Source organism: Canis lupus, chromosome 3 (assembly GCF_048164855.1).
Source record: "Canis lupus baileyi chromosome 3, mCanLup2.hap1, whole genome shotgun sequence".
Taxonomy (NCBI): domain Eukaryota; kingdom Metazoa; phylum Chordata; class Mammalia; order Carnivora; family Canidae; genus Canis; species Canis lupus.
Window position 1 is genome coordinate 56,846,826 of NC_132840.1, and position 23,177 is coordinate 56,870,002.

At 59.0% G+C, this 23,177-nt stretch overlaps 4 protein-coding genes and 1 long non-coding RNA gene across 14 annotated transcripts; 4 read left to right on the plus strand and 1 right to left on the minus strand.

Moving 5' to 3' along the window:
• The first annotated feature begins 179 nt into the window (after nucleotides 1-179).
• Nucleotides 180-6,473, plus strand: CTDNEP1 (CTD nuclear envelope phosphatase 1). 3 transcript variants are annotated; one of them, XM_072821423.1, is made up of 9 exons: nucleotides 180-979; nucleotides 3,555-3,621; nucleotides 3,721-3,839; nucleotides 4,059-4,130; nucleotides 4,563-4,679; nucleotides 4,898-5,009; nucleotides 5,455-5,539; nucleotides 5,826-5,882; nucleotides 6,118-6,473. In XM_072821423.1, coding segments are annotated over exons 1-9 (732 nt in total). In that variant the 5' UTR covers nucleotides 180-877; the 3' UTR covers nucleotides 6,119-6,473. The 3 variants fall into 3 exon arrangements, with proteins under 3 accessions (XP_072677524.1, XP_072677525.1, XP_072677523.1); XM_072821424.1 differs by lacking the exons at nucleotides 5,826-5,882; nucleotides 6,118-6,473 and adding an exon at nucleotides 5,644-5,809; XM_072821422.1 differs by having other exon boundaries at nucleotides 182-979; nucleotides 5,826-6,473.
• Nucleotides 5,417-7,778, minus strand: LOC140630733 (uncharacterized). The gene is made up of 2 exons (XR_012028445.1): nucleotides 6,931-7,778; nucleotides 5,417-6,703 (listed from the first exon to the last, which is right to left on the minus strand). It is a non-coding gene; the product is annotated as an uncharacterized lncRNA (long non-coding RNA).
• Nucleotides 7,440-9,582, plus strand: GABARAP (GABA type A receptor-associated protein). Its single transcript, XM_072821431.1, has 4 exons — nucleotides 7,440-7,693; nucleotides 8,253-8,331; nucleotides 8,476-8,594; nucleotides 9,093-9,582. Exons 1-4 carry the CDS (start codon nucleotides 7,604-7,606, stop codon nucleotides 9,156-9,158), a joined length of 354 nt encoding a protein of 117 aa, XP_072677532.1. The 5' UTR covers nucleotides 7,440-7,603; the 3' UTR covers nucleotides 9,159-9,582.
• Nucleotides 9,583-9,729: 147 nt separating this feature from the next.
• Nucleotides 9,730-14,850, plus strand: PHF23 (PHD finger protein 23). 2 transcript variants are annotated; one of them, XM_072821399.1, is made up of 5 exons: nucleotides 9,730-10,359; nucleotides 12,288-12,319; nucleotides 12,487-12,579; nucleotides 13,121-13,958; nucleotides 14,049-14,850. In XM_072821399.1, the coding sequence occupies exons 1-5, from the start codon at nucleotides 10,350-10,352 to the stop codon at nucleotides 14,261-14,263; spliced, it is 1,188 nt and encodes a 395-aa protein (XP_072677500.1). In that variant the 5' UTR covers nucleotides 9,730-10,349; the 3' UTR covers nucleotides 14,264-14,850. The 2 variants fall into 2 exon arrangements, with proteins under 2 accessions (XP_072677500.1, XP_072677499.1); XM_072821398.1 differs by lacking the exon at nucleotides 9,730-10,359 and adding an exon at nucleotides 10,362-10,685.
• Nucleotides 14,851-15,568: 718 nt separating this feature from the next.
• On the plus strand, nucleotides 15,569-23,157 carry DVL2 (dishevelled segment polarity protein 2). 7 transcript variants are annotated; one of them, XM_072821382.1, is made up of 15 exons: nucleotides 15,569-15,824; nucleotides 18,308-18,377; nucleotides 18,619-18,764; nucleotides 18,895-19,004; nucleotides 19,110-19,245; nucleotides 19,377-19,467; nucleotides 19,598-19,667; nucleotides 19,754-19,893; nucleotides 19,971-20,047; nucleotides 20,589-20,656; nucleotides 20,787-20,915; nucleotides 21,007-21,138; nucleotides 21,258-21,437; nucleotides 21,808-22,023; nucleotides 22,139-23,157. In XM_072821382.1, exons 1-15 carry the CDS (start codon nucleotides 15,631-15,633, stop codon nucleotides 22,585-22,587), a joined length of 2,208 nt encoding a protein of 735 aa, XP_072677483.1. In that variant the 5' UTR covers nucleotides 15,569-15,630; the 3' UTR covers nucleotides 22,588-23,157. The 7 variants fall into 7 exon arrangements, with proteins under 7 accessions (XP_072677483.1, XP_072677485.1, XP_072677484.1 ...); XM_072821384.1 differs by having other exon boundaries at nucleotides 19,113-19,245; XM_072821383.1 differs by having other exon boundaries at nucleotides 18,895-19,001.
• The last annotated feature ends 20 nt before the right edge of the window (nucleotides 23,158-23,177 follow it).

The window sequence follows — 23,177 nt, forward strand, 5'->3', positions numbered from 1 at the left end:
CCCGGCGGTCCCGCTGCGCCCCAGGCCCCGCCCCGCCGCCCCCTTCCGCGCTTGCGCGATTCTGCGGCCTCGCTGGAGCCCGTTCCGCTCGCCAGACCCGCCCTCACAGGCCGAGGAGGGGAACTTTAATCCTGGTGAAGCGACTACACGTCATCACCGGAAGCAGTGTCAGAGGGGAAGGGGGGGACGAAGGGAGGAGGGAGCCCTCAGGGCAGTAAAATGGCGCCTGTCAGAGTGGGAAATCGAGCTGCAGAGACTGCAGCCCCGATCCCCAGCGGCTAAGGCACCCCCGGCCTCGGGGAGGGGGAGGCCGCCTCGGCCCAGCGGTCCGCACCCCTCGGCTCCCCCTCCCCCTCCTTCTGCTCCTCCGCTTAGCCCGCCCGTTCCCCGCCGCCGCGGCTCTGCTCGCGCCGCGGCCCCCGCCCGCCCTTTTCCGCGGGCAGCCCCCTAGCGCGCCTGCGCAGCGGGCCACCCTCCGCTTCCCCCCTTCCCCCCCCTCCTCCCTCCCTCCCTTCTCCCCGGCCCCCTCCCCCACTGCCCCCTCCCCCAATTCTCCATCCCCTTCCCTCCCGGTCTCGGAGGACCCCGTCCTAGCCCGACCCGTCTCGGCCCGCAACCCCCGCGAAGCCGACGGTGCCACTCCCCGCCCATGTGGGCCCCCGCGGGCTGCCCACGCCTGTCCCCCAGCTCCCGGTTCCGCTGGGCTTTCCCCTCGCCGGGGGTGGCTTTCTAAGCCGCCCGCTCCGCGCCCCTCTCTGCAGCCTTTCCTGCCACTCGGGGCCCCCGTTCCCCCTCCCGGCGGCGGGGGGCTGCCCCCGGGGGGCTGGCGGAGCTGGGCCGCGGGGGCCCCGGGGCCGGCGGTGCCGGGGTCATCGGGATGATGCGGACGCAGTGTCTGCTGGGGCTGCGCACGTTCGTGGCCTTCGCCGCCAAGCTCTGGAGCTTCTTCATTTACCTTTTGCGGAGGCAGATCCGCACGGTGAGCCTGGGTGGGCGCTGGTGGCGGGCGGGGGGGGGGGACCCATGTCAGACCTGCTCACGGGGTTTCGCAAAGTGTCGGGCCTCTGTTGGAGCTTCGGAACGGAGTCCTGGCGGCGGCTTTTCCCGTTAGAGGATGGGGGCACCCTCAGCCGGGCGTGGGGTGCCGTGGGGAAGGGGCGCCCCCCAGTAGGGGAACCGAGATGGGGGGTGCTGTCGGGGACAGGATTTGGCAACTCTCGGGGGCTGGTGGGGCGCCCTTTAAGGAAGCCGGAGTTGTTGTTCAAGAAACCAAGAGGAGGGGAACACCTGTTTGCTGGCACCGGCTGTGTCGACGTGGGCTTGCGGAAGACCCTCCTGCTACCGGGAACCTCCGTGGATGTTAGGTCTTGTAACAAGGAAAAGCCAGGCTTCTGTGTCAAGGGTAGGGATGGGTGGGAGAGCCTCTGTGACAGGCCTCGACTGTGAAGGAGAGACCCCTGCGGGTCGCTTCACAGGGACTCCTCCAAAAAGGGCCTGGAAACTTATTTCAGAGCGTGGGGATCTGGATTTATTGACACCCTAGGACGGAGAAAGATGCTTTTATGTTAGGGTTCAGGGAAGGGAGCACATTCACGTTTGGGTGTCTTTGTGGGCAGATGGCGCTTGTCAGTTGTAGACTGGAAGCTGTGGCCACACTTGCCTCTCCAGGGGACCCCATCATTGTGAGGGACGCTGCGGGCAGTAAAGAGGATGCCTATGCCCCAGTATCTCTGGATCTCTGGGTTGCCTTCCCTGGAGCTTTTCTCGGAGGTCAAAGCTTTTTGTGGAGGTCAAAGCTCCGCAAGCTAACATAATCAAATGAACGTACTCTTGTGTTTTCATCTGAGAGTGGGGAGAATTCAGTAAGCCGAGGTGCAGAAGTTCTCTGGTCTGTCCTCTTTGGCAGACCTCAGTAAAACTTAGAAGAATAAAAGCAGCGAGGGCCTGCCTTGGCCAGAGGATTTCCAGAGAGCCCTTGGTGGTGGTGGTGGTGGTGGAGGTGGAGGTGGAAGTGGAGGACTTACTGACCTGGGGAAGGGGGTCTGGTCTGGGATTCTGTGTCTCCCTTCCATTCTAGTCTATTTCCTGATTTAGGGTGAAGATTGTTTCTAGGTGGTCATACTCAGGCAGGGCTGTTTCCCTGAGACACCTTAGCAGCCAAGAATTTGGGGTCAGAGATACTGAGATGTGTGTGAGATGTGAGCTCCTGGGGTTCTCTTTACACGTAAACTACTGTTCTCTCTGCCTGGCCTTGCTTGGAGCACACCCCCTTCTCTCCTCCACTCCCTGGATGCAGGGAGTAGCACTGCAGCCCATCCAGATGCTAGTTATGAGCAAAATTACTCTCTGCTGGGGCAGCAGTGACCCCACAGCCTTTTGTCTTCCTTTCCTTCCCTCCCAGTCTGCTTTCGGCCCCCACCCCCTTCCTGGCAGATGTTTGGAGCATTCCCTACATGCCCAGCATGTGCAACCCGAGATAGCAGGGCAGGACACCCGAGCTGTTGCGGCCCTCATCCCAGGCCCGGGGAGAAAAGAAGGGCAGATGCCTTGGCATTAAGGGGAGAGGGCCCTGTGGTTTGCAAGGGGGGAGCGCCTGGTTCTGGTGAGGCTCAGGCCTAAGGATGGACCAAAGAGGATTTGTAGAGGAAGGGATCTCCTAGGTTTGCGTGGGAGAGATCGCAGGGCTAGAAACAGGAGCCTCTAGAGAAAACCTGGAGAAGCTGGAAGGTTGAGGTGGTGACGTCCTTGTCCCTTCCTCACCTCTGTCATGGCCCTTCCTTCACCCTAGCCTTCCTGATACCCTGTCGGTCATCCTGGCGGGTGGGACTTTCCAGTGCTCTGTGCCTTACCCTGGGTACCGGAATAAGGAGGCAGGTCAGAGGCCTGAGGTTCTCTGCCACTTGTGACTTGGCTGGGAGACACAGAAGTGGACAGGTGGCTGGTTAAAATAAGCCTGGTGGCCCCCAGCCAGAGGAACTTAGCTGACCTGACAACCCCTGGATTCCCTCATCCTCCCTTCCCCTTAGGTACCCAAAGACTTCCTCTCAGGCCACTAAGGTTCCCAAGGGGAGGTAATGGGAGCTGTCACAAAGAATGCTTGGGCTAGAAGTGCGGAGGGCCATGCGTTTCTTTGTTCTGGCACAGCACACTAGTATTGTGGTCAAGAGGGCAGGTGCCTGGGTCGAATGGCACTGGGGTCATCCCGCCTCCACCCCTGCAAGGACCCTGGTATTAACTGAGCATCTGTGCATATGTCCTCACACCATGTGTGCTCTCGTGGATACAACAGTGATGGAGACAACATGCATGTTGTGGAACTTTCATTCTAAATGGGGGGACAGGTAACCAGATAAGATCATTCTTAGCTTGCAGTCTCACACAAGCTATTTAACCTGGCTAAGCCTCGGAGATGAGATGCTGCTCTTGTCAGTATTATCATATTATTATTACTACGGTTTTGAGGATTGAATGAAATAATCCTCACTTTCAGGATGCCCAGCATATGGTAAAGGTTCCTTGTCAAGGGTTCTAATTTCCTCTCTTGATATTTTTAGGTAATTCAGTACCAGACTGTTCGATATGACATCCTTCCCTTATCTCCCGTGTCCCGGAATCGGCTAGGTGAGTGTGCTGGCTGGGAAGACTCCTCTAGGGTGAGGTAGGGTTCAAGATGCGGGCTGGAGGTTAGTTGCTATCATCATCCTTGGCATTGTGGCTCAGGTCAGGTGAAGAGGAAGATCCTGGTGCTGGATCTGGATGAGACACTTATTCACTCCCATCATGATGGGGTCCTAAGGCCCACAGTCCGGCCCGGAACGCCCCCTGACTTCATCCTCAAGGTATATGGGGATGGGAAGTGATGCGATGGTTGTGTCTGTTACTCCGTTCAGACCTGGGCTTCCTTTGCCAATCCCAGAGTGTCTTGTCCCTGTCCCTGTCCCCTGGCAGCAGTGGCAGCCTCAACAAGGGAAGCAGGCAATGGGGTGGTGGGTGTGTCTTTTGGGCCTGTGTTCTGGTGCTCAGGACCATCCCCCAAGCCCTTCCCTGTTTCTCTGCAGGTGGTAATAGACAAACATCCCGTCCGGTTTTTTGTACATAAGAGGCCCCATGTGGATTTCTTCTTGGAAGTGGTGAGTTTGTAGAAAATACAGGGAGCTCTGTGACGAAAGAATGGTTTTAGGGCTCTGTGAATTTAGCTGATTCGGAGGAAGCACGGGCTAAGGAGAAATGGGTACGACAGTTTTAGAGAGGAGAGGTTGTGGGACAGTCAGAGGAGGTTAGAAGACGGTTGGCTGGCTTTCAGCAGTTTGGGTTCATTTGTTGTGCTTATGTAATTCTGTTCTTCCTTGGCCTGCCTGCTCTTTAGTTGTGGCATCCCTGAATCTTAAGGGTGCACAGTGCCTAGGACTCTTGAGTTTGGGGGTTTTCAGAGTTTTGTGTTCTCAGAGATGTTTGATGTTGTTGAGAGGCCCCAAGAACCAGGCTGGAATCCTAGTGCAGAACTGTATGTCTAGAGGAACGGTCCCCTCTCCTGACGCCTCCCTCTTCCCGCTCAATCTCAGGTGAGTCAGTGGTATGAGCTGGTGGTGTTCACAGCAAGCATGGAGATTTATGGCTCTGCTGTGGCAGATAAACTGGACAACAGCAGGAGTATTCTCAAGAGGAGATACTACAGACAGGTGAGGGGCTGAGAGGAAGCTTGGCAGGGAGTCCACCAGGGAAGGATCTGAGTTTGAGGCAGCTGCCCTGGAATGGGATCCTGGAGGGAGGGTGGCAGGGGGAGGCATATACCACCTAACCCCCTTGAGGGAGTGGGCTGGCCGAGGGCGAGGTTGGGACTGGACAGCAGTCACAGGACCGAGTCTCCTCCTGATGCCCAGCTCGCCCTTCCCTCCAGCACTGCACTTTGGAACTGGGCAGCTACATCAAAGACCTCTCTGTGGTCCACAGTGACCTCTCCAGCATCGTCATCCTGGATAACTCCCCAGGGGCCTATAGGAGCCACCCAGGTATGCAAGAAGGCGGCCAGTCTGGCAGGACCGGCAAGTGGTTCTGAGGCAGCATTCTGAAAGCCAGGAGCCTGGGATTCCTGGTTTACTGTAGGTCAGGATGCAAGAGGTTTCTTTTACATGAGATGTCCCTCTTCCCTGATATACACCTTTCATAGGTCATGTTGCTCAGACCAAATTTGCTTCAGGTGAGACACAGGGGCAATGAGTTTGCCTAGAAGCCAGCCTCATGCTAATGTGAGATATGGTGATTTAAAATTAGTTTTATTTTGGAGGATGAATTAGGAAGGTTTCATTTAGGCTGCTGAGTTTGGGGGGGCGGGGAAGGAACCTATTTGAAAGCAATGATCCCCATTCCCAAATAAAAAGAAAAAAAAAAAAAAAAGAAAAATCAGCTTGTCTCGAACTGTTTTTTCTCACGTGCATTTATTTTCATGTGTCCTAGACAATGCCATCCCCATCAAATCCTGGTTCAGTGACCCCAGCGACACCGCCCTTCTCAATCTGCTTCCAATGCTGGATGCCCTCAGGTAAGGGAAGCTAGACACTTAGGTTTCTGAGGAAAGGAGGTGGGGGATCCCAAGAGGGAATAAATATATGTCCTGTTTGACTTATTTATCTCTTTTCCCTTAAGAACTTAGCATTTGAACCCAGGCCTTCTTACAGTAAAGCTCATCACTTTTAGCCAGTGGGTTTTGGGCAAACTGGACCTCAGTTTCATGTGAGAAAGGTGATCATTTTGCCCCACATCTCCAATGAGGCTGCCTAACGCTAGTGTTTTGAGGACTCTACCAATGCAAGTTATTGTCGTCCCAGGTTCACCGCTGATGTTCGTTCTGTGCTGAGCCGAAACCTTCACCAACATCGGCTCTGGTGACAGCTGCTCCCCCTCCACCTGAGTTGGGGTGGGGGGGAAAGGGAGGGTGAGCACTCGGGATGCCGTCTGATGCCCTGTCCCATGGTGAGGACTGTCTGGGCAGGGTCTGCCCCTCCCGCCCCTCTCTGCCCTGGGAGCCCTGCACTCCACACGGAGTCTGGATGGACACATGGGTCAGACTCTGCAGCAGCCTCACTCTAACTTCGTGTTCGCACTCTCTGGAAACCCCAGACTGGGACATAAGCGGAGGCCCAGGAGAGTCCAAACTGTCTGGTGGAGACAGGACTGGCCAGAATGACACACAGACATTCGGTAATCCGGGAGGCTCAAAGAAAAGCCAAGCCAGCTTTGTTGTGATTTGATTTTTTAAAAACTCTTGTACAAAACTGATCTAATTCTTCACTCCAAGGGCTGGGCTGTGGGTGGGGAACTGGGATTTTGGGCCACTGGATTTTCCCCAAACTTGTCCCCCTGCCCCCAACCTTTCCCTCTACATTCCCTTCTTCCTATACTCTCAGACCTGTAACCGGCGCGCTCTCTTTTTCTTTCCTCTCTTTTAAACCATGCATTATAACTTTGAAACCAAAGCTGCCCTAGGTCCTTCTCTCAGGGTTGGGAAATGAGGGGAGGAGTCTTTGTTCACATCCACCCTGGCTCCCCAAAGCGGAGGCCGAGGCCCGAGGGTCAGGGAGCAGCGGTGCTGGCTCCGGAGGAAGGAGCAGGGAACGAGTCGACCTTTGGCGGGAAGGGTCTCGGCCGCAGGATGAGTGCCCTGGGTGGGGTCGGAGGGACAGCCGTGGGTCCCGGCGAACCAGAGCTGCAGGGCAGGAGGAAGCCGCGGTCCGTGAGCAGGCGCACCGACGTGGACGCAGAGAGTGCCCCGGCCCTCGGCCCCGCCCCCTCCCCTCCCGCCGGCGCCCCTCCCCCCGCGGCCGGCTCTACTTCCCGCGGCCGCCACGTGACGCTCCGCCCTTCTCTGAGATCACATGACTTTTCGTTGCTGCCAGTGCCGAAGGTGTTCCTCCGCGCTGACGTAGTCCCTACCTTTCGGACCTCCTCTCCGGTCCCCATTGGTCCACTCCTCCTGGGAACCTAGGCGTTCTGTGCGTTTCTGCGAATACCTGTTTCGTGTCTGCCCTCCTTTCTTCCCGGAGATCCAGCTTCTCCGTTTGGGTACTACTTTGTTTTGGAGTCAGCAGCCGCCTTCGGCGTACCGACGCGTTTCGTGAATAGCTGTCCTTAAAATTCTCTGCTTCCCCCCCTCCCCCTTTTCACCTTGTATCCGAAAAGACTTTTCGGAGCACCAAGCCTCAGAATACAATCGGCAGTTCCTAGCCCTTGTGGTGCCCAGCTCGGTGGGGCACGGCGGAATGTGGGTTTTCGGTTATTTTCGACCATAGCCCAGACCAACCACCTTGGCTACGTCGGCTGCGTAGCCCTCAAGCTGATTCCAAAGCGATTACGCAGGCAGCGTGAGGGGGGCGGTCAGTAGGTGGTGCTACGCCGGCGGCGTGAGGGCCGTTACGCTAGTAGCGTAACCCAGCGGGCGGGGCGGCCCCGACGGCCGGGGGCGGGGTTGGTGAATAGGGAAGTGGCGCAAGTCCCGGGATCGCTCCGCTGAGTCCGCCCGCGCGTCGCCGCCGTCGCCGCCGCCCCCCGTCCCGGCCCCCCCCCGGGTTCCCTCAGCCCAGCCCGGTCCAGCCCGGTTCCCGGGAGGATGAAGTTCGTGTATAAAGAAGAGCATCCGTTCGAGAAACGCCGCTCTGAGGGCGAGAAGATCAGAAAGAAATACCCGGACCGGGTTCCGGTGAGAACCATAGCCGGGGCCGCGGACGCGGGGCGCTGGCTCTGACGCCACAGCCCGGCTTGGGGTCCGGCGAGGCAGCGAGGGCATCGGGCTGCTGGCGGGGGTGGCCGGGGACCGGGCCAGGGGCTATCGTGTCCGGGAGCGGAGGTTGGAAGGAGCGGGGCGGCGAGGGAGCTGGGGGTGGGGGGCCGCGGCTGGCCGAGGGAGACGTGTGGAGTGCTGGGGAGGCTGCAGGGAGTTTGACAGTCGGGGCTTCCCATGGCCACCTCCCAGCTGGCCGGCTCGTCGAGGCCGACGCTGTCGTCGGCTCGCACGAGCCATGCCTGCCTAAGATCCTCGTTTATTATGACGCCCAGCCGGGGGATTCAGGATATCGAGGTGAGCCTGACGCTGCGGGGTCAGGATGCCTCTGCTTGAGGCTGCACCGCGTGTTCCCAGACAAAGAAAAACGAGTTGGATGGCTTGGGGTGCTAGCAGTTTTGTTTCTGGAGTTCTCGACGGGGTGACTGTGGGGCTGTCCCCCCTCGATGCTTCCTAATTTCCGTCTTTCTTTTTATAGGTGATAGTAGAAAAGGCTCCCAAAGCTCGGATAGGAGACCTGGACAAAAAAAAGTATCTGGTGCCTTCTGATCTCACAGGTGGGAACCTGACCCAGGACCCAGGTTTGCTGCCTGTGCGTGGGGGTGCAGTGTCGGTGGGAAAATGCTGCCTCCCCGTAGTGACTGCTCTTCTGAGGCCTTTTTTGATCCCTGTGACTTTATCGTATCTTGTCTCTTTGGCAGTTGGTCAGTTCTACTTCTTGATCCGGAAGCGAATTCATCTCCGAGCTGAGGATGCCTTGTTTTTCTTTGTCAACAACGTCATTCCACCCACCAGTGCCACAATGGGTCAGCTATACCAGGTATGGTGACTGGGAAGGAGTCAGGGGCTCCGCAGAGGTGTTGGAAGAGATTTTCAGGTCAGCAGTTCTTGGACTAGCTGGCTGGCTCTCAGTTTTACGTGTGACCTCAAAATTTTGAGGGTAGTCCCAGGTTGAGGGCTTGGATAAAGGTATTGGGAATAGAGGTGAGAACTACAGCAGTGCTTTGGATCCACCCTCTTGTCCACTTTCCCCACCATCCCAAGGCAGCAGATTTTGTGATCATGGTATCTCCCCTGCCAGGTAAGTATAAGGCAGCAGATTTTGGAACAGTTTGAGATCTTTTTGCCCAGGACTGCTGCCAGCGGTAATCTTGTTGGCTGCTAAGGCCTGGAGCAAATGAGTGAGTATGAGTCAGGGCACTAGCGTTTGGGGGTCTTCAGAAAGAACGGGCTTTCCAAAAAACGTGTCTGGGCAGTGGGTGGTTCACGTGCCCACAGCCCCGACGTCTGAGTGCCATAGTTTTCTGCCTCCATCCAGGAACACCACGAAGAAGACTTCTTTCTATACATCGCCTACAGTGATGAAAGCGTCTACGGTCTGTGAAGCTGCTGCCCCTGACGTGGGGGGGGGTCCTGTTCTACAAAGACAGAGGTGGCCCCCATCCTCGACCTACTCCTTCTTTGGGCTCATCCCTCACCTCCCTTTGTTGGGACCTGCACTTCCTAATGTTTGAGGCTCTCCTCCAGCCCTTCTCAGCAGGAGGGCTCATGGGGGAGGTGGCTTCTTGGACCTCTCCTTTCTCCCCTTCCTCTTCGACCTTTCCCACTCTGCTCTAGACTTCTTGATTGTCCGTCTCTGTCACATCCGGTGATTGTTTTGGTTTCTGTTCCCTAACTGCCCAAGGGGCTCAGAACCCCAACATTCCCTTCCTCTCATTACCTTCATTTTTGGGGGTAGAGGGAAGGGACTGAAATTGTTGGGGGGAAGGCAGGAGGCACATCAATAAAGAGGAAACCACCAAGCTGAACTGGATTTTACTTTGTGTTGCTTCCCGCCCCTTTTTTCCTAGTTGTCCTCTGGTGGGGAGAGTGGAGGTTGGAGGGGCAGTAATCCTACATTCTGGTTTATTCTGTTGATATTGGGTTACTGCTTGCGCAAAAGTATTTTTGTTGTGATCGAATACTCCCAAGTATCAGGTCATGAAACTATACTTTTATATACTTGTGTATTGGGTCCCAATGTAAAAAATACAGTGGCTTTTGTTTTTTTACTTTGGGTTCCTGGGGAGAAAGTAAGTATCCACTTTAGATAAATGCACCCAAGTTTGTTACAGCTTTTGGATGAAAGAAGAGATTTTCGTGCGTGGGAGCCAGTCAGAGGACTCTGTCCTGGGTTGCATCTCACTTGACCAGACTTGGTGCCAGTGGGTGGAATTCAAGGGAGCGAGAAGGGAGCCATTATCATCAGGAGAACTTCATCCCCCAGCAAGCATTTCTCCGCCTGGCCGGAAGTGGGGCGGTCCCCCGGGGGAGAAAGCAGCCGCAGAATGAGGCAGTATGGTGGCCGAGAGTTCTAATCCCTTCTTTTCCTTCTTTCTTAGTCCCGCCCAGCCTACATTTCCCAGGAGCCTGCGCGCGCTCTTCCGCTCTGCCCTCTGCTCCCAATCTCCCCGCCACTCCCCGGGGGAGGGGAGCGGTTTAGTGCGCCTGCGCTGTTCCTTGGCTTGCTGGGAAGTGAAGTTCCAGAGGCCTATGCGATCCCTTTTCCGCTGGCCCCGGACGGACTACAAGCCCCATGATGCATTGTGCGTCGGCGCCCGCCGAAGGGAGGGGGTAGAGAGGAGGGAGGAGGGAGGAGAGAGGAGGAGGAGGAGGGAGCAGGCGGCCGGCGGCGCGGGGGGAGGGGGCCCGGTCCGGGAGTGCGGGAGGCAGGGGTAGAGGGAGGTGGCGGCAGCGGCTAGCGGACTCGAGTCATAACCGGGCCGAGGCAGACACCTCTGTGGAGAGAGGCAGTAGGAGCACCGAGCACCGGAGGCGGCACCGGGATCCCCGGCTTAAGGGGAGGGGGGCGCCGGACCGGGAGGAGGGGAGGGGGCGATGCTGGAAGCCATGGCGGAGCCCAGTCCCGAAGGTGAGCTCTCGACCGGCACGGAGCGCTGAGCCGGTGGGGGGGGGGGGGGGGGGGGCGGGCGAGGAATCAATTGGCAAACTTGGAGGTCGAGCCCCGAAGCCCGGCGGGGGAGCGCGGGGAGGGGGTCGAGGGCCTGCCCCTGGAGCTGGGAGAGCGACGAGTTGAGAGACCTTGGTGAAAGAGGAGTGGGAGACCGGGCTGGGGGTAGTTGGAGATGAGACACCGAGAATGTGTGTGTTGGGGGGGTGGGGAGTGGGAGCCGGAGCTCCGGGGGTTAGGGGCCGAGAGGGCCTCCAGCACGTTGGGGCCTTGAGGCCGGGAGGTTGGGGGGGATCGGGAGCCCGAGAGTTGTTGAGGAGGGAGGATGTAGAGGAGGACTGAGTGAGGAGCCCGGTAGTTGGCCGAGGTGGGGGAGTTTGTGGCGGCGGTGCCGGAGCTCCGGGTAGTTGCCGCTGGAGGTGGCCGGGTGATTGTTGGAGGGCCGGGCAGAGAGTTGTGGGGAGAAGAGGGGGTCTGGGTATTGTCTGCGCTAGGGAGACCTGGACAGGGCGGGTAGTTGTGGGGACAGAACGCCGGGGAGCGAGGAGAGCCGGGTAGTTGTAGGGGCGGTGGGGCGGTGGGGCGGGGTGCGGGGGGGGGGTGTTCAGACCGGCGAGTTGGGGGGGGGTGTTGGTCGGCGAGGGCTGGAGCCTGAGAGTTGCGGAGGGTGAGGGGGGCAGCGGCGGCGGCAGCGGCGGGGGTTGCCGTGGAGGGAGAGAGTAGCGGGGGGGGGAGTGGGCGGCCAGAGTTTAGGGGTCCGCAGCCTAGTCATTTGGTGGTGAGTACGGGGGCGGAGGGGGGGCGGCGGCCGGAGGGCTAGGAACTGGGCCCGGGGGCCCGGCGGGGAGCCCGAGGAGCTCGAGACGGGGAGGGGCCAAAGCCCCGGATGGGGGCGGAGGGACGGCGAAATTGTGGGGAGCGCGGTCGGAGGGGGCAGGTGGGGCCGTCCGAGCCAGAGCTCTCCGGTCCGTCCCGGCCGCAGAGTGGCGTTGGATGTGTGTGCCTGTGTGTGTTGGGAGGGGGGTGGGGGTGAGGGGCGCGCCGGGCCTCGTGCTCGGGCAGAAGGGGCCGGAGGGCGGGGAGCGGTTCGGCGTGGTCATCCTGGACCCTGGGGGCCGGCGGGCTGCGTGTGCGGGCTCCGAGGGCCCCGGGCGGCGGATCGCAGCCGGGCGGGAGCGCGAGGCGCTGGGCGCGTGGGAAGGGCAGGGCAGGCGGCGGCCGGGGCTCGGTCCGGGGAGCGGTATGGCGGGGTGGGGCGCCAAGAGATCGAGTAGACTGTGGAGTCGAGAGAAACCGTGAGTTGGGGGGGCGGGGCGCCAGGCCTCCGGTGGGGGGAAGGGGAGCGCTATAGCGAGGCCGGGGAGGGCGCCGCGCCCTGACTCCGCCCCTCGCAGGGCGGAAGGGGGAGCAGGGGCGGGTCCAGCACAGCTGGGGACCTGCCGGCCTGGCGGGGGGTACCGGAGGCGAGAGGGGGTTCGGTTCGCTTGGGACTTTCAAGATTTAGAGCTGGGGCTTCGCACGGACTCTGCTGGTGCCTTGACTCAGCTTTTATTGCTTTCCCAGATCCACCTCCGACCCTGAAGCCAGAAACTCAGGTGAGCTTTCCTTTACCTTTGCAGGCCGGTATTACTGTCGGTGGCCCTCCCTCCCTCTTCCTCCTCCTCCTCCTCCTGCTGGTTCTAGATCGCCTACCACAGGGATTGTGCCTTCTTCGGGAAGGTCCCTCTTAAATTCCTTGTGATACAGGTTTCCTTCCTTTCAGCCTCCAGAGAAACGTCGGAGAACAATTGAAGATTTCAACAAATTCTGCAGTTTTGTCTTGGCTTATGCCGGTTACATCCCCCCTAGTAAAGAGGTAGGGACTGGGGGACAACAAGCTGAGGGGTGGTGGGCTAGGACCTTGGAAGGGTGCGAAGCAACCGGGACTGCTTTCCTTGATAGGAGAAATCTACCACATGTGAAATGGGTAACTGGTGGGAAAAATGCCCTAGGGGGTGGTTTTAATGAGATAGGTGGGTTGAGTAGCAGTGAATGGCCTAGGGATGGGGGGTGTTCATGAAGAGCCTTCTCATGCCTTTAAGGAAGCTGAAAGTGGTTCACAAATGGGGCTTTAGGAAAACCGGTAAAGAGGGCTCTCTGGTCTAGGGAGACAGTGCTGTCAGGCAGGGGGTACTGGGGAGACAGCCAGGATGTGAGGGCAGAGTTAACGTAGACGTTGCCAAGAGGAGATGCTAAGGTGAATTGAGGGGGGGACAATTATGAGTATAGTGATCTTGGGTGGCTTGGGCAGGATATTTTGGGGTCAATCTTGACCCTGGTTTTTAAGCTGGGTTTGCAGAGGGGTTGAGATGCCACTGGGCAGCTTGCTGATGCTGATCTCCCTGCCACCCTTCAAGGAAAGTGACTGGCCAGCCTCTGGCTCCAGCTCTCCGTTGCGCGGTGAGAGTGCGGCAGACAGTGATGGCTGGGACTCAGCCCCCTCAGATCTCCGAACCATCCAGACGTTTGTGAAGAAAGCAAAGTCATCCAAGAGGAGGGCAGCTCAGGGGGGTCCCACTCAGCCAGGACCCCCAAGGTCCACTTTCTCTCGTCTGCAGGCCCCTGACAGTGCAACTCTGCTCGAGAAGATGAAGCTCAAGGACTCTCTCTTTGATCTAGATGGTCCCAAAGTGGCGTCCCCACTGTCCCCCACCTCCCTGACACACGCCTCCCGGCCCCCTGCTGCTCTTACCCCAGTACCCCTTGCCCAGGGAGACCTCTCCCAGCCCCCTCGAAAGAAGGACCGGAAGAACCGAAAGTTGGGGCCAGGAGGGGGGGCTGGCTTTGGGGTGCTTAGGAGGCCTCGGCCAGCTCCTGGGGACGGGGAAAAGAGGTCTCGAATTAAGAAGAGCAAGAAACGGAAGTTGAAAAAGGCAGACCGAGGAGATAGACTCCCACCTCCTGGGCCTCCCCGGGCACCCCCCAGTGACACAGACTCTGAAGAGGAGGAGGAAGAAGAGGAAGAGGAAGAAGAGGAAGACATGGTAGCCATGGTAGGGGGGGAAGCCCCAGCCCCCGTGCTGCCAACACCCCCTGAGGCTTCTAGGCCTCCAGCCACAGTGCACCCCGAAGGAGCCCCTCCCACCGACGGTGAAAGCAAGGAAGTGGGCAGCACTGAAACGAGCCAGGATGGTGATGCCAGCTCCAGTGAAGGCGAGATGCGGGTCATGGATGAGGACATCATGGTAGAATCAGGTGAGGTTTGGGGCCACCCAGGCTTGGCTTGGAGGGTGGGCCTGGGGCTGTTGCAGACAACTCAACACCAAGCAAACCTTCTCTCCCCAGGTGATGACTCATGGGACCTGATCACATGCTACTGCCGAAAGCCCTTTGCAGGGCGGCCCATGATTGAGTGCAGCCTGTGTGGGACGTGGATCCACCTCTCCTGTGCTAAGATCAAGAAGACCAACGTCCCTGACTTCTTTTACTGCCAGAAATGCAAGGAACTGCGGCCAGAGGCCCGGCGGTTAGGGGGTACTCCCAAGTCTGGAGAGCCCTGACATCGCCGTGCCTAGGCTGGGACTTCCATGTGACAGCATGACTTGGGAGCTGAGCCTCCGGGTCTTCGGCCCGTCCCCCTGGAGCTTGGGTATTGTCCCACTGGGAGGCAGGAATTCCCACTGGAGGCTGGTTTGGAAAGGAGTGTCTCACGTTCCAACCTTATCTTTCCTTCCCGCCTTGTGGACTTGAATATGGACCTGCTGCAGTTGGGGGTGAGAGGCTGGTCCCTAGACACATAATTTCTGTTCCTTAGACCTGCCACCCTTCGCTTTCTGGGCCAGGGTTGGAATTGGGGTGGAATGGGACAGCTGGCTATAAAACTCTAGTGTAAATAGAGCACTCCCCTTCTTCATCTTTTCTTTTATCTCCCCATTTATTCTACACCGGTTGTATTTTTAATTTTGGACTTCCCCTTTTGGGCAGGGCAGCTCGGAGGTGGAGTACCAACCAGGGTCTGGCCAAGGGAGGAAGGAAAACAGGTGACGATATGTTCGCTCACCTCTTTTGTTTTTAATAATATTGGCCAGCTGTTTGTACAGACAGCCTGCGTGTTGTAAATAAAGCAGAGTGGGCTCTTTTGTGTTTATAGCCCTCCCTGACTGTCCTGCTTGGGTGGGGGCGCGGTGGAAAAGCAGAAGGCGCGGGGGGCTGAAGCCCACCTCCAGAGCAGAAAACCACCCGGCTCTGCGCGCCCCCACCCCCCAGCTCCCCAGACCCCCGCCCCCAGCCTGGCCCTCAGTCGGCTTGCTTCCACCGGGCACCCCAGCCCAGGACCCCCATCCTATCTCCCAACACGCACGCTCCAGGGAATCAGCGTTGTTTGGAGCTCTCCGCCCGAGTGGGGCCAAACGGGATGGGTACCGGTGGCCAGGCCCCCCGAAGGCCAGTGCCGGCCTCCGCCGGGGTGCTCGGAGGACGCGGGTGGGGACACATTTGGGGGCGGGGCCGTCGAGGGCTAGGAGACCGTTGCTGAAAGCAATGATCACGTGGCGCTGGCACTGGGCGGAGCCTGTAGGTCACGTGGTCGGTGGAGTCACGTGACGGAGGGCGGGCCGCCGCGGACCACGTGACATGGGGAGAGGTGGGCGGGGTGCTGCAGGGCGCCCGCGACGTCGGCGGCGGTGGCGCGCGGTGGCGGCGGCGACGGCGGCCGAGTCTGCGGCATCGGGTCGAGCCCTCCGGCCCGCCCCCTTCCCTTCCGTCGGCCGCCACCCCGCTGATCCCCGCCGCCTTCCCTCCGCGCCTTTCCGGCGCCCGGCTGATCGTGTCCGCGCTCGCGCGGCGGGGTGCGGGTGTGCGCAGGCGCGGTGGGGGCGCTTCGCCCGGTTGGGTGGGCGGCGGGACCTGGGAGCGCGCGGGCGAGACCATGGCGGGCAGCGGCGCGGGGGGCGGCGGCGTCGGGGAGACGAAGGTGATTTACCACCTGGATGAGGAGGAGACTCCCTACCTGGTGAAGATCCCGGTTCCGGCGGAGCGCATCACCCTCGGTGATTTCAAGAGCGTCCTGCAGCGGCCCGCGGGCGCTAAGTACTTTTTCAAGTCTATGGATCAGGATTTCGGGTGAGCGCGAGGCCTAGGCTGGAACCGGTGGGGGCTGCGCGGCGGTGGATCGGCCACTGCTGAGGGGCACAGGTCGGCCCTAGGCCACGCTGGGTTTTTCTGGGCTGGAGTGCTGGACAGGGCATTATGCGGGGGTTAGATTGGGCATCCCAGGTTGGGTAAGGTTACGCTTGGACAAATCGAGACGCACGGAGCTCCAGGACGACACACCGGGCCGTGCCGAACCAGATCAGGAAAGATTAGGCTGTCCTGGAATAGAATGGGGCACACTGGTTTATTTGGGAGTTATTCTGGGTAATCCGATGCCTTTCGAGCAGTCCTGCGGCCCACGGGCAGTATTGTGGAATCTCCCGATGATTGGGCCGTGTTGGGGTGCTTTAGGGCATTCTAGACCATCCTAGAGCAGATAAGATTGTTTGGGGACATCTGGCCTGTTCTGGTGCAGAAAAGGGTGTGTTGGGATGTTCTAGGCTGCTTTGGAGCAGATTACCAGGCTCTCTCGGAAGAATTTCCTGCTCTTCTGTCTCTTCTGGGTTGTGTTGGTTGATCTTAAGTTTCTGTTGGGGTCAAGTGTTTCATGGGGACGCTCTGTAGAGAGGCAGACAAGGTTTTTGAGGCTATGCCAGTGCAGACAGCTGTATTGGGATAATCTGGTCTATATTGGTATGGACGGCTGCGTGTGGAGACGTTGTAGGTCATTGCTAAAATAGCCCAATATGGCTATTCTGGAGTGTTTGGAGTCATTCTGGGCCAGACTTGGATTCTTAATAATAAATTTGCTTATGGTTTTTGAGGCTGAGTTCTCCAGGTAGCCAGCCTCAGCTCTTGAAGGCAGGCTGGATTGGCCTGAGACAGCCCATGTTCTGGGATAGCTGAATGGACTGGCTTCTACTGAGAAAGACCGTTGGCCGTGAGGAAGGTGGGACTGTGTTGGGAGTTACCTTTGATTTAGATCGAAATTCCTGTTTGTTAGCAATGATATGACCCAGGAGATAGACACAGTTGGCACAAGAAACTTCGTATAGGTAAGCGATGCACAGTAATTTTTTAGCGAGTTGTGATGATCGCTAGCGTCGAGCTCAGCTAATATGTAAACGGGGTTATGGTGATAGAGAGTGGAATCATTTGCCGGGCTGGGCTCCGCCGGGACTGGGTTACATCTCTAAGAATCCAGCATTATATCGAGACAGAGCAGTGGTAGGGATTGGGCTGAGTGGCCCTATCGATAACAAGTGGGATTAAGTTGTCACGCATCCAGGCTCCTAGAACCATATTAGGGTAAAGGGTTAATCAGACAGGCTGTCCTAATTTGGAGGTGAGGATGTGAGTATGAGAGAGACCTTCTGTTCAATACTCAGTCTCTCAGAGCTCGTGTTTGTTCATGAGATACTTGTTCAACAAGTATACTCGTTAACAGTATTGAACAGATATTTATTAACATTCACTTTACCACCATCAGGGTCTTTGCTGTGTGACCAGGATGCAGTGTTGAACAGAATAGGCTGTGGTGGGATCCCTGGGTGGCGCAGCGGTTTGGCGCCTGCCTTTGGCCCAGGGCGCGATCCTGGAGACCCGGGATCGAATCCCACATCAGGCTCCCGGTGCATGGAGCCTGCTTCTCCCTCTGCCTATGTCTCTGCCTCTCTCTCTCTCTCTCTCTGTGACTATCATAAATAAATAAAAATTAAAAAAAAAAAAAAAAAAAGAAAAAAAAAGAATAGGCTGTGGTGATCCCACGTGGTGGTTGAGAAGAAGGGGCAAAGTCCTGTCCATCCCAAGGAACCCAGGGGAGGAATGACCCCAAGGCTGGGCTTTGAGGTCCGTCAGGCAGAACAGGTTGCTCAGTGTAGAATTTTGTGCCAGATGAGCCCCGGGGGAAGGGGAAGGTGGGCTTCACCTCTCCTTGGGAGTGCTCAGCCTAGCCAGTAGGTGTCATCCTTGGGTCTCATGGGTATATTTTCGTGGGGGAAAGGTAGCATGTTGGGCTAGGGCTTTGGACATGACTCAGAGAAAACCAAGAAAGCATGAGAATAGAGACTTTGGAGGGTTTGGGGACGGTGCCTTGAGGAGCGGGGTAGGGCTCAGGGAGGTTTGGGGTCATTCTGGGCTGTTAGAGACACCAAAGGTTAGAGATCTTTGGGGCAGTTGGGGTCACCTGAGGGAGTGGGACGGTCGTTGAGATTGGAGAATGAGGTTTGACTCAGACTCTAGGAAATCTTTGGACCAGCATAGGAAATCTTTGGACCAGCATTGAAAGCCGAGGATGAGCTGGGGAGAGGAGGAGGAGGAAGGAAAGGGGGTGAGTGAATTTGGAGACTCCCGGGGCATGAGAGTGAAGTGTCTCGGTGTTGGGGAAGAGGGCCTGGCCGGCTGCATGAAAGTCATCGTCCTTGAGCTGGACGAAGATGAGAAGCCTCGAGTCGGGGTGCGTGTGGGGGGCGCTAGGGCGATCTCACTGGTTCTTGTGTTGTCCCTCCTGGCAGGGTGGTGAAGGAGGAGATTTCAGATGACAACGCCCGCCTTCCCTGCTTCAACGGGAGGGTGGTGTCCTGGGTAAGCAGCCCTGTCCATCCCGCATTGCCAGGGTCCTGTCAGTCTGGGTCCTCACCACTCCACCTGCTTGGGAGCCAGCTGTAGCTCCTCAGCCTTCTTCTGGAGCATCTACCGCTCCCTCCTGCTTTCCCTGTGCTTTTCGCAGGCCACGTGCTTGCTCAGACCCTGTGTTCTTCCTGTCTTCCCACCTCGGTTGCCTCCCTCCTTGCTTGAGTCAGTTTTTGTCATTGCATCTTTCCAGCTGGTGTCGTCAGAGAACCCCCAACCCGAGATGGCTCCCCCAGCCCACGAGCCCCGGGCAGAGCTGGCACCGCCCCCCCCACCGCTACCCCCCCTGCCACCGGAGAGGACCAGCGGCATCGGGGACTCTAGGCCTCCGTCCTTCCAGTGAGTCTCTGGGATTCTTTAGTCCGGGGGAGGGAGGCAAGGAGGAGACCCCAGACCCTGGGCAGGGGGAGGTTGAGGACACGGAGCCCCGTCCCCCTGACGCGGTCGCATGCCATCTCTGTCCACCTAGCCCTAACGTGTCCAGCAGCCGGGAGAACCTGGAGCCTGAGACGGAAACCGAGTCAGTGGTGTCCCTGCGGCGGGAACGGCCTCGTAGGAGAGACAGCAGTGAGCACGGTGGTGAGGGGGGCCCAGGAGCCCAGGAGCTGGGGGCTGGGCTCAGGCCCCCCTGTGATGGGGGAGGCAGCTTGAGGCCAGGTCCCTGAAGGTTCTATTCTTCCACAGCAGGGGGCCACAGGCCTGGTGGACCCTCGAGGCTGGAGCGCCACCTGGCCGGGTATGAGAGCTCCTCAACCCTTATGACCAGCGAGCTGGAGAGCACTAGCCTGGGGGACTCCGATGAGGATGACACCATGAGCAGGTGTGGCACCCAGCCCTGCACTTCCCAGCGCCACCGGGTGATGTCCTCCAGGCCCAAGCTGGTCTCTGCCTCCCTCCCCCCCCCCCCACCTGCTCTGCCAGCCAGCACTCCCCTTCCTCTCCTCCGGACAGATTCAGCAGCTCCACGGAGCAGAGCAGCGCCTCTCGCCTCCTCAAGCGCCACCGGCGGCGGAGGAAACAGCGGCCACCCCGCCTGGAGAGGGTGAGGGGAGCTCACGGGATGGCTGCGTCTTACAGGCGTAGGGAGCCTTGGTCTCAGGGGTATGTGGGCCCAGAAAGTGAGAATCTGGGGTCCTTGGAGGCAACCCAAGCCTTCCCTGTCTCCCCGCTAGGCTTCGTCCTTCAGTAGCGTCACTGACTCCACCATGTCTCTCAACATCATCACAGTCACACTCAACATGGGTACGAGGGGGCCCCGGTTGGGGGTCCAGGGCGGGGGCCCCGGGGAACGCTGGCTGGCTTCCTTGTCATGGGCGCCTGCTCTGCAGAGAAGTACAACTTTCTGGGCATCTCCATCGTGGGCCAGAGCAACGAGCGGGGCGACGGCGGCATCTACATTGGCTCCATCATGAAGGGCGGTGCGGTGGCAGCCGATGGGCGCATCGAGCCGGGTGACATGCTGCTGCAGGTGCCCTGTGGGGGATCTGGGGGGCAGGTGCGTCTCACAAGCTCTCACCCACACTCACTCGCCAACCTGGCTTCCAGGTCAACGACATGAATTTCGAGAACATGAGCAACGATGATGCAGTGCGGGTGCTGCGGGACATCGTGCACAAGCCGGGGTGAGCCACCTCTCATCTGCTCTCCTGGTGCCCGTGGCTTCACCCTTAGCATGGGCGTGGTGGTGCGTGTCCAGAGGGGCTGAGCCATAACGTGACATCACCGTGGGGCAGAGGATGGCCCGCATGACCCCCACCTGATCGTGAGCTGGGGGGTTGTGCTCCAGAGTCTGCAGTCCCCTCACCAGTCTCCCTGGCAGGGAGCGCTGCCCTGGTGTCCTTTGTCATCTGTCATCACTGCACTGCTTTGCCTCCCCTCCCCTTGTGTGTGTGTCCATGTGCATGTGTCCGTCCCCATCCTCGATCAGCGGGCTCAGCTTCTGTGACCTGGACTGGCTCTGCATGGACCCATACATAGAGTGTGTGTGGTTCTGTGTTTCAGCCTCATTTCTAGTGTTGTCTGTGTTGGTGGGTCACCCTCACTGATGCCTCCAGGCTCAGCTCTCCAGCCTGGTCTGTCTGTGTCTCTGTCCATCCTTCACCCTCGCAAAGCCTCGCCCCATCCCCCCCGCCCCTGCCTGACTGCGTCTCCCCTTCCCCACAGCCCCATTGTGCTGACTGTGGCCAAGTGCTGGGATCCGTCTCCCCAGGCCTATTTCACTCTTCCTCGAAGTGAGTGCTACAGGGGAGGAGGATGACAGGAAGGGGTGGAGGAGGGTCAGGGCAGAGGTGGGATGGGGGTCGGGGTCTCAGTTGGGGAGTGGCAGGGAAACGATCATTGTGGGGACCTTCTCTGTCCCAGATGAGCCCATCCAGCCGATCGACCCAGCTGCCTGGGTGTCTCACTCGGCTGCACTGACTGGCACCTTCCCCACCTACCCGGGCTCCTCGTCCATGAGCACCATGACATCCGGGTCTTCTCTGCCCGAGGGTGAGCCCCCAGCCCACCTCACCCTCCCCTCCCTGGGAGGCCTTTCAGCAGTGTGTGGCCCGGTCTCTACTCCTCATTTCTTCTCCGATAGGCTGTGAGGGCCGGGGTCTGTCCATTCATACGGACATGGCATCTGTCACCAAGGCCATGGCAGCTCCGGAGTCTGGACTGGAAGTTCGAGACCGCATGTGGCTCAAGATCACCATCCCTAACGCCTTTCTGGGTATGGTTGGGCCCCAGGCAGGTGGCATGAAGATAAGGTGGCAGTGGTGGCCCAGGCAGGGGTGAGGCAGGGGTGAGGCAGGAGCTGGAGAGGAGAACCTGAGTGCTCTCTGATCTCAGGCTCGGACGTGGTCGACTGGCTCTACCATCACGTGGAGGGCTTTCCCGAGCGGCGGGAGGCCCGCAAGTATGCCAGCGGGCTGCTCAAGGCGGGCCTCATCCGCCACACTGTGAACAAGATCACGTTTTCTGAGCAGTGCTATTACGTCTTCGGAGACCTCAGTGGCGGCTGTGAGAGCTGTAAGTCTGCGTGTCCCCACTGCCTCGTTCCACCTCCAGTAGCCAGCCAGGGCCACTGTTAAGCAGTGTGTGTCCTGCGTTGGGACCTGCCCTGGCCAACAATATCCCCCTGTGTTTTGTGGCCAGGCTGGCCCTGGGTGCAGGGCTGGGGTACCCGGGCAGAGAGGGGGTGCTGTCTCCTCTGGAGTCTCACGAGAGCATGTGGTACTTGTGGCCCTGGGAGCAATGGCCGTGGTACACGAGGAGTGTCCTGTCGGAGGCCCTTGTCTTCACCTCCATCATGCATGATTCAGGGAATCAGCTCCTCTGCGATGCCTGACATCCCAGCCTCTTGAAGCAGTGACTCTCCATCTCCTCTTTTGCTTTCCAGACCTGGTCAACCTGTCTCTGAATGACAACGATGGCTCCAGTGGGGCTTCAGACCAGGACACCTTGGCTCCTCTGCCTGGGGCGACCCCCTGGCCTCTGCTGCCCACCTTCTACCAGTACCCAACTCCACACCCATACAGCCCGCAGCCGCCCCCCTACCACGAGCTGTCATCCTACACCTATGGTGGCGGCAGTGCCAGCAGCCAGCACAGCGAGGGTAAGTCATGGTCTGACAGCGGGTAGCGCTGGTGGTGGGCATGGCCCAGAGAACTAGGAAGGCCAAGGGACACTGGGCCAGGGCTCAGGCGGCTTCATCCCCTCCACCTCCACAGGGAGCCGGAGCAGTGGGTCAACACGAAGCGATGGGGGGGCAGGCCGTACAGGGAGGCCCGAGGAACGGGCCCCTGAGTCCAAGTCCGGCAGCGGCAGTGAGTCTGAGCCCTCCAGCCGTGGGGGCAGCCTCCGGCGGGGCGGGGAGCCGGGTGGGGCTGGTGATGGGGGCCCTCCCCCTTCCAGAGGCTCGTCAGGGGGTGTCCCCAATCTCCGAGCCCACCCTGGGCTCCATCCCTATGGGCCACCCCCGGGGATGGCCCTCCCCTATAATCCCATGATGGTGGTCATGATGCCCCCCCCTCCACCCCCTGTCCCACCAGCAGTGCAGCCCCCAGGGGCCCCTCCTGTCAGAGACCTGGGCTCTGTGCCCCCAGAACTGACAGCTAGCCGCCAAAGCTTCCACATGGCCATGGGTAACCCCAGTGAGTTCTTTGTGGATGTTATGTAGGGCGCGCAGCGGGGGCCGCGTTGAGTTTCCTCCCTCGGCCCATCCAGTCCGCCCTTGGTGCTTCTGTCCTGTGACTGGGTGTCTCATCGGTCACCTGCCCATCACGCCTCTAGGGCCTGGGCTTAGCCACCCGCTGGGGTCTTTGCCACTGTGACTCTCACCAGCAGTGCCTGGTTCCTCCCCTTTTCCTCGGGGGTGTACAAGGGACCTTTGGTTATTTTTAGCTTTACCGTTTTTGTAAGACTTCTGGGGGGTTTGAAATAGACTTTCATACATTTTTTGGACTATTTTTTTAGTAGATATTTCCACTTTTATATGAAGAATCCTTGTCTCCTGGGCCCTTTCTTCTAGCCCCAGAATGTGATCTCCCACTCTGTCTGCCCTGTCAGTTGTGCCCTGCGCGGGGTGGGGGGGGTCAGTGGTACCTTGGGAGGAGGAAGGGGGTGGGCACCCTAGCCGGCAGTCAGAGGAAGCTGGGGTGTTTGGTCTTGGGGGCCCACGTAGCTGCTTTTGTTACTCTATTTATTTAGTCACTTGTATAAAACCAAATAAAGCAATAGGGGCAAACTCCCCCCGCCTCTGGCTCCTTT

Coding starts and splice junctions, on each gene's coding strand:
- CTDNEP1 (XM_072821422.1), top strand. CDS start 878: ATGATGCGGACGCAGTGTCTGCTGGGGCTGCGCACGTTCGTGGCCTTC. Junction 4,131..4,562: donor TGGATTTCTTCTTGGAAGTG/GTGAGTTTGTAG, acceptor GCTCAATCTCAG/GTGAGTCAGTGGTATGAGCT. Junction 5,540..5,825: donor CCAATGCTGGATGCCCTCAG/GTAAGGGAAGCT, acceptor TTGTCGTCCCAG/GTTCACCGCTGATGTTCGTT.
- GABARAP (XM_072821431.1), top strand. CDS start 7,604: ATGAAGTTCGTGTATAAAGAAGAGCATCCGTTCGAGAAACGCCGCTCT. Junction 7,694..8,252: donor AATACCCGGACCGGGTTCCG/GTGAGAACCATA, acceptor TTCTTTTTATAG/GTGATAGTAGAAAAGGCTCC. Junction 8,595..9,092: donor CAATGGGTCAGCTATACCAG/GTATGGTGACTG, acceptor GCCTCCATCCAG/GAACACCACGAAGAAGACTT.
- PHF23 (XM_072821398.1), top strand. CDS start 10,652: ATGCTGGAAGCCATGGCGGAGCCCAGTCCCGAAG. Junction 12,320..12,486: donor CCCTGAAGCCAGAAACTCAG/GTGAGCTTTCCT, acceptor CCTTCCTTTCAG/CCTCCAGAGAAACGTCGGAG. Junction 12,580..13,120: donor ACATCCCCCCTAGTAAAGAG/GTAGGGACTGGG, acceptor CCACCCTTCAAG/GAAAGTGACTGGCCAGCCTC.
- DVL2 (XM_072821382.1), top strand. CDS start 15,631: ATGGCGGGCAGCGGCGCGGGGGGCGGCGGCGTCGGGGAGACGAAGGTG. Junction 19,005..19,109: donor AGACAGCAGTGAGCACGGTG/GTGAGGGGGGCC, acceptor ATTCTTCCACAG/CAGGGGGCCACAGGCCTGGT. Junction 19,468..19,597: donor GGCCACCCCGCCTGGAGAGG/GTGAGGGGAGCT, acceptor TCTCCCCGCTAG/GCTTCGTCCTTCAGTAGCGT.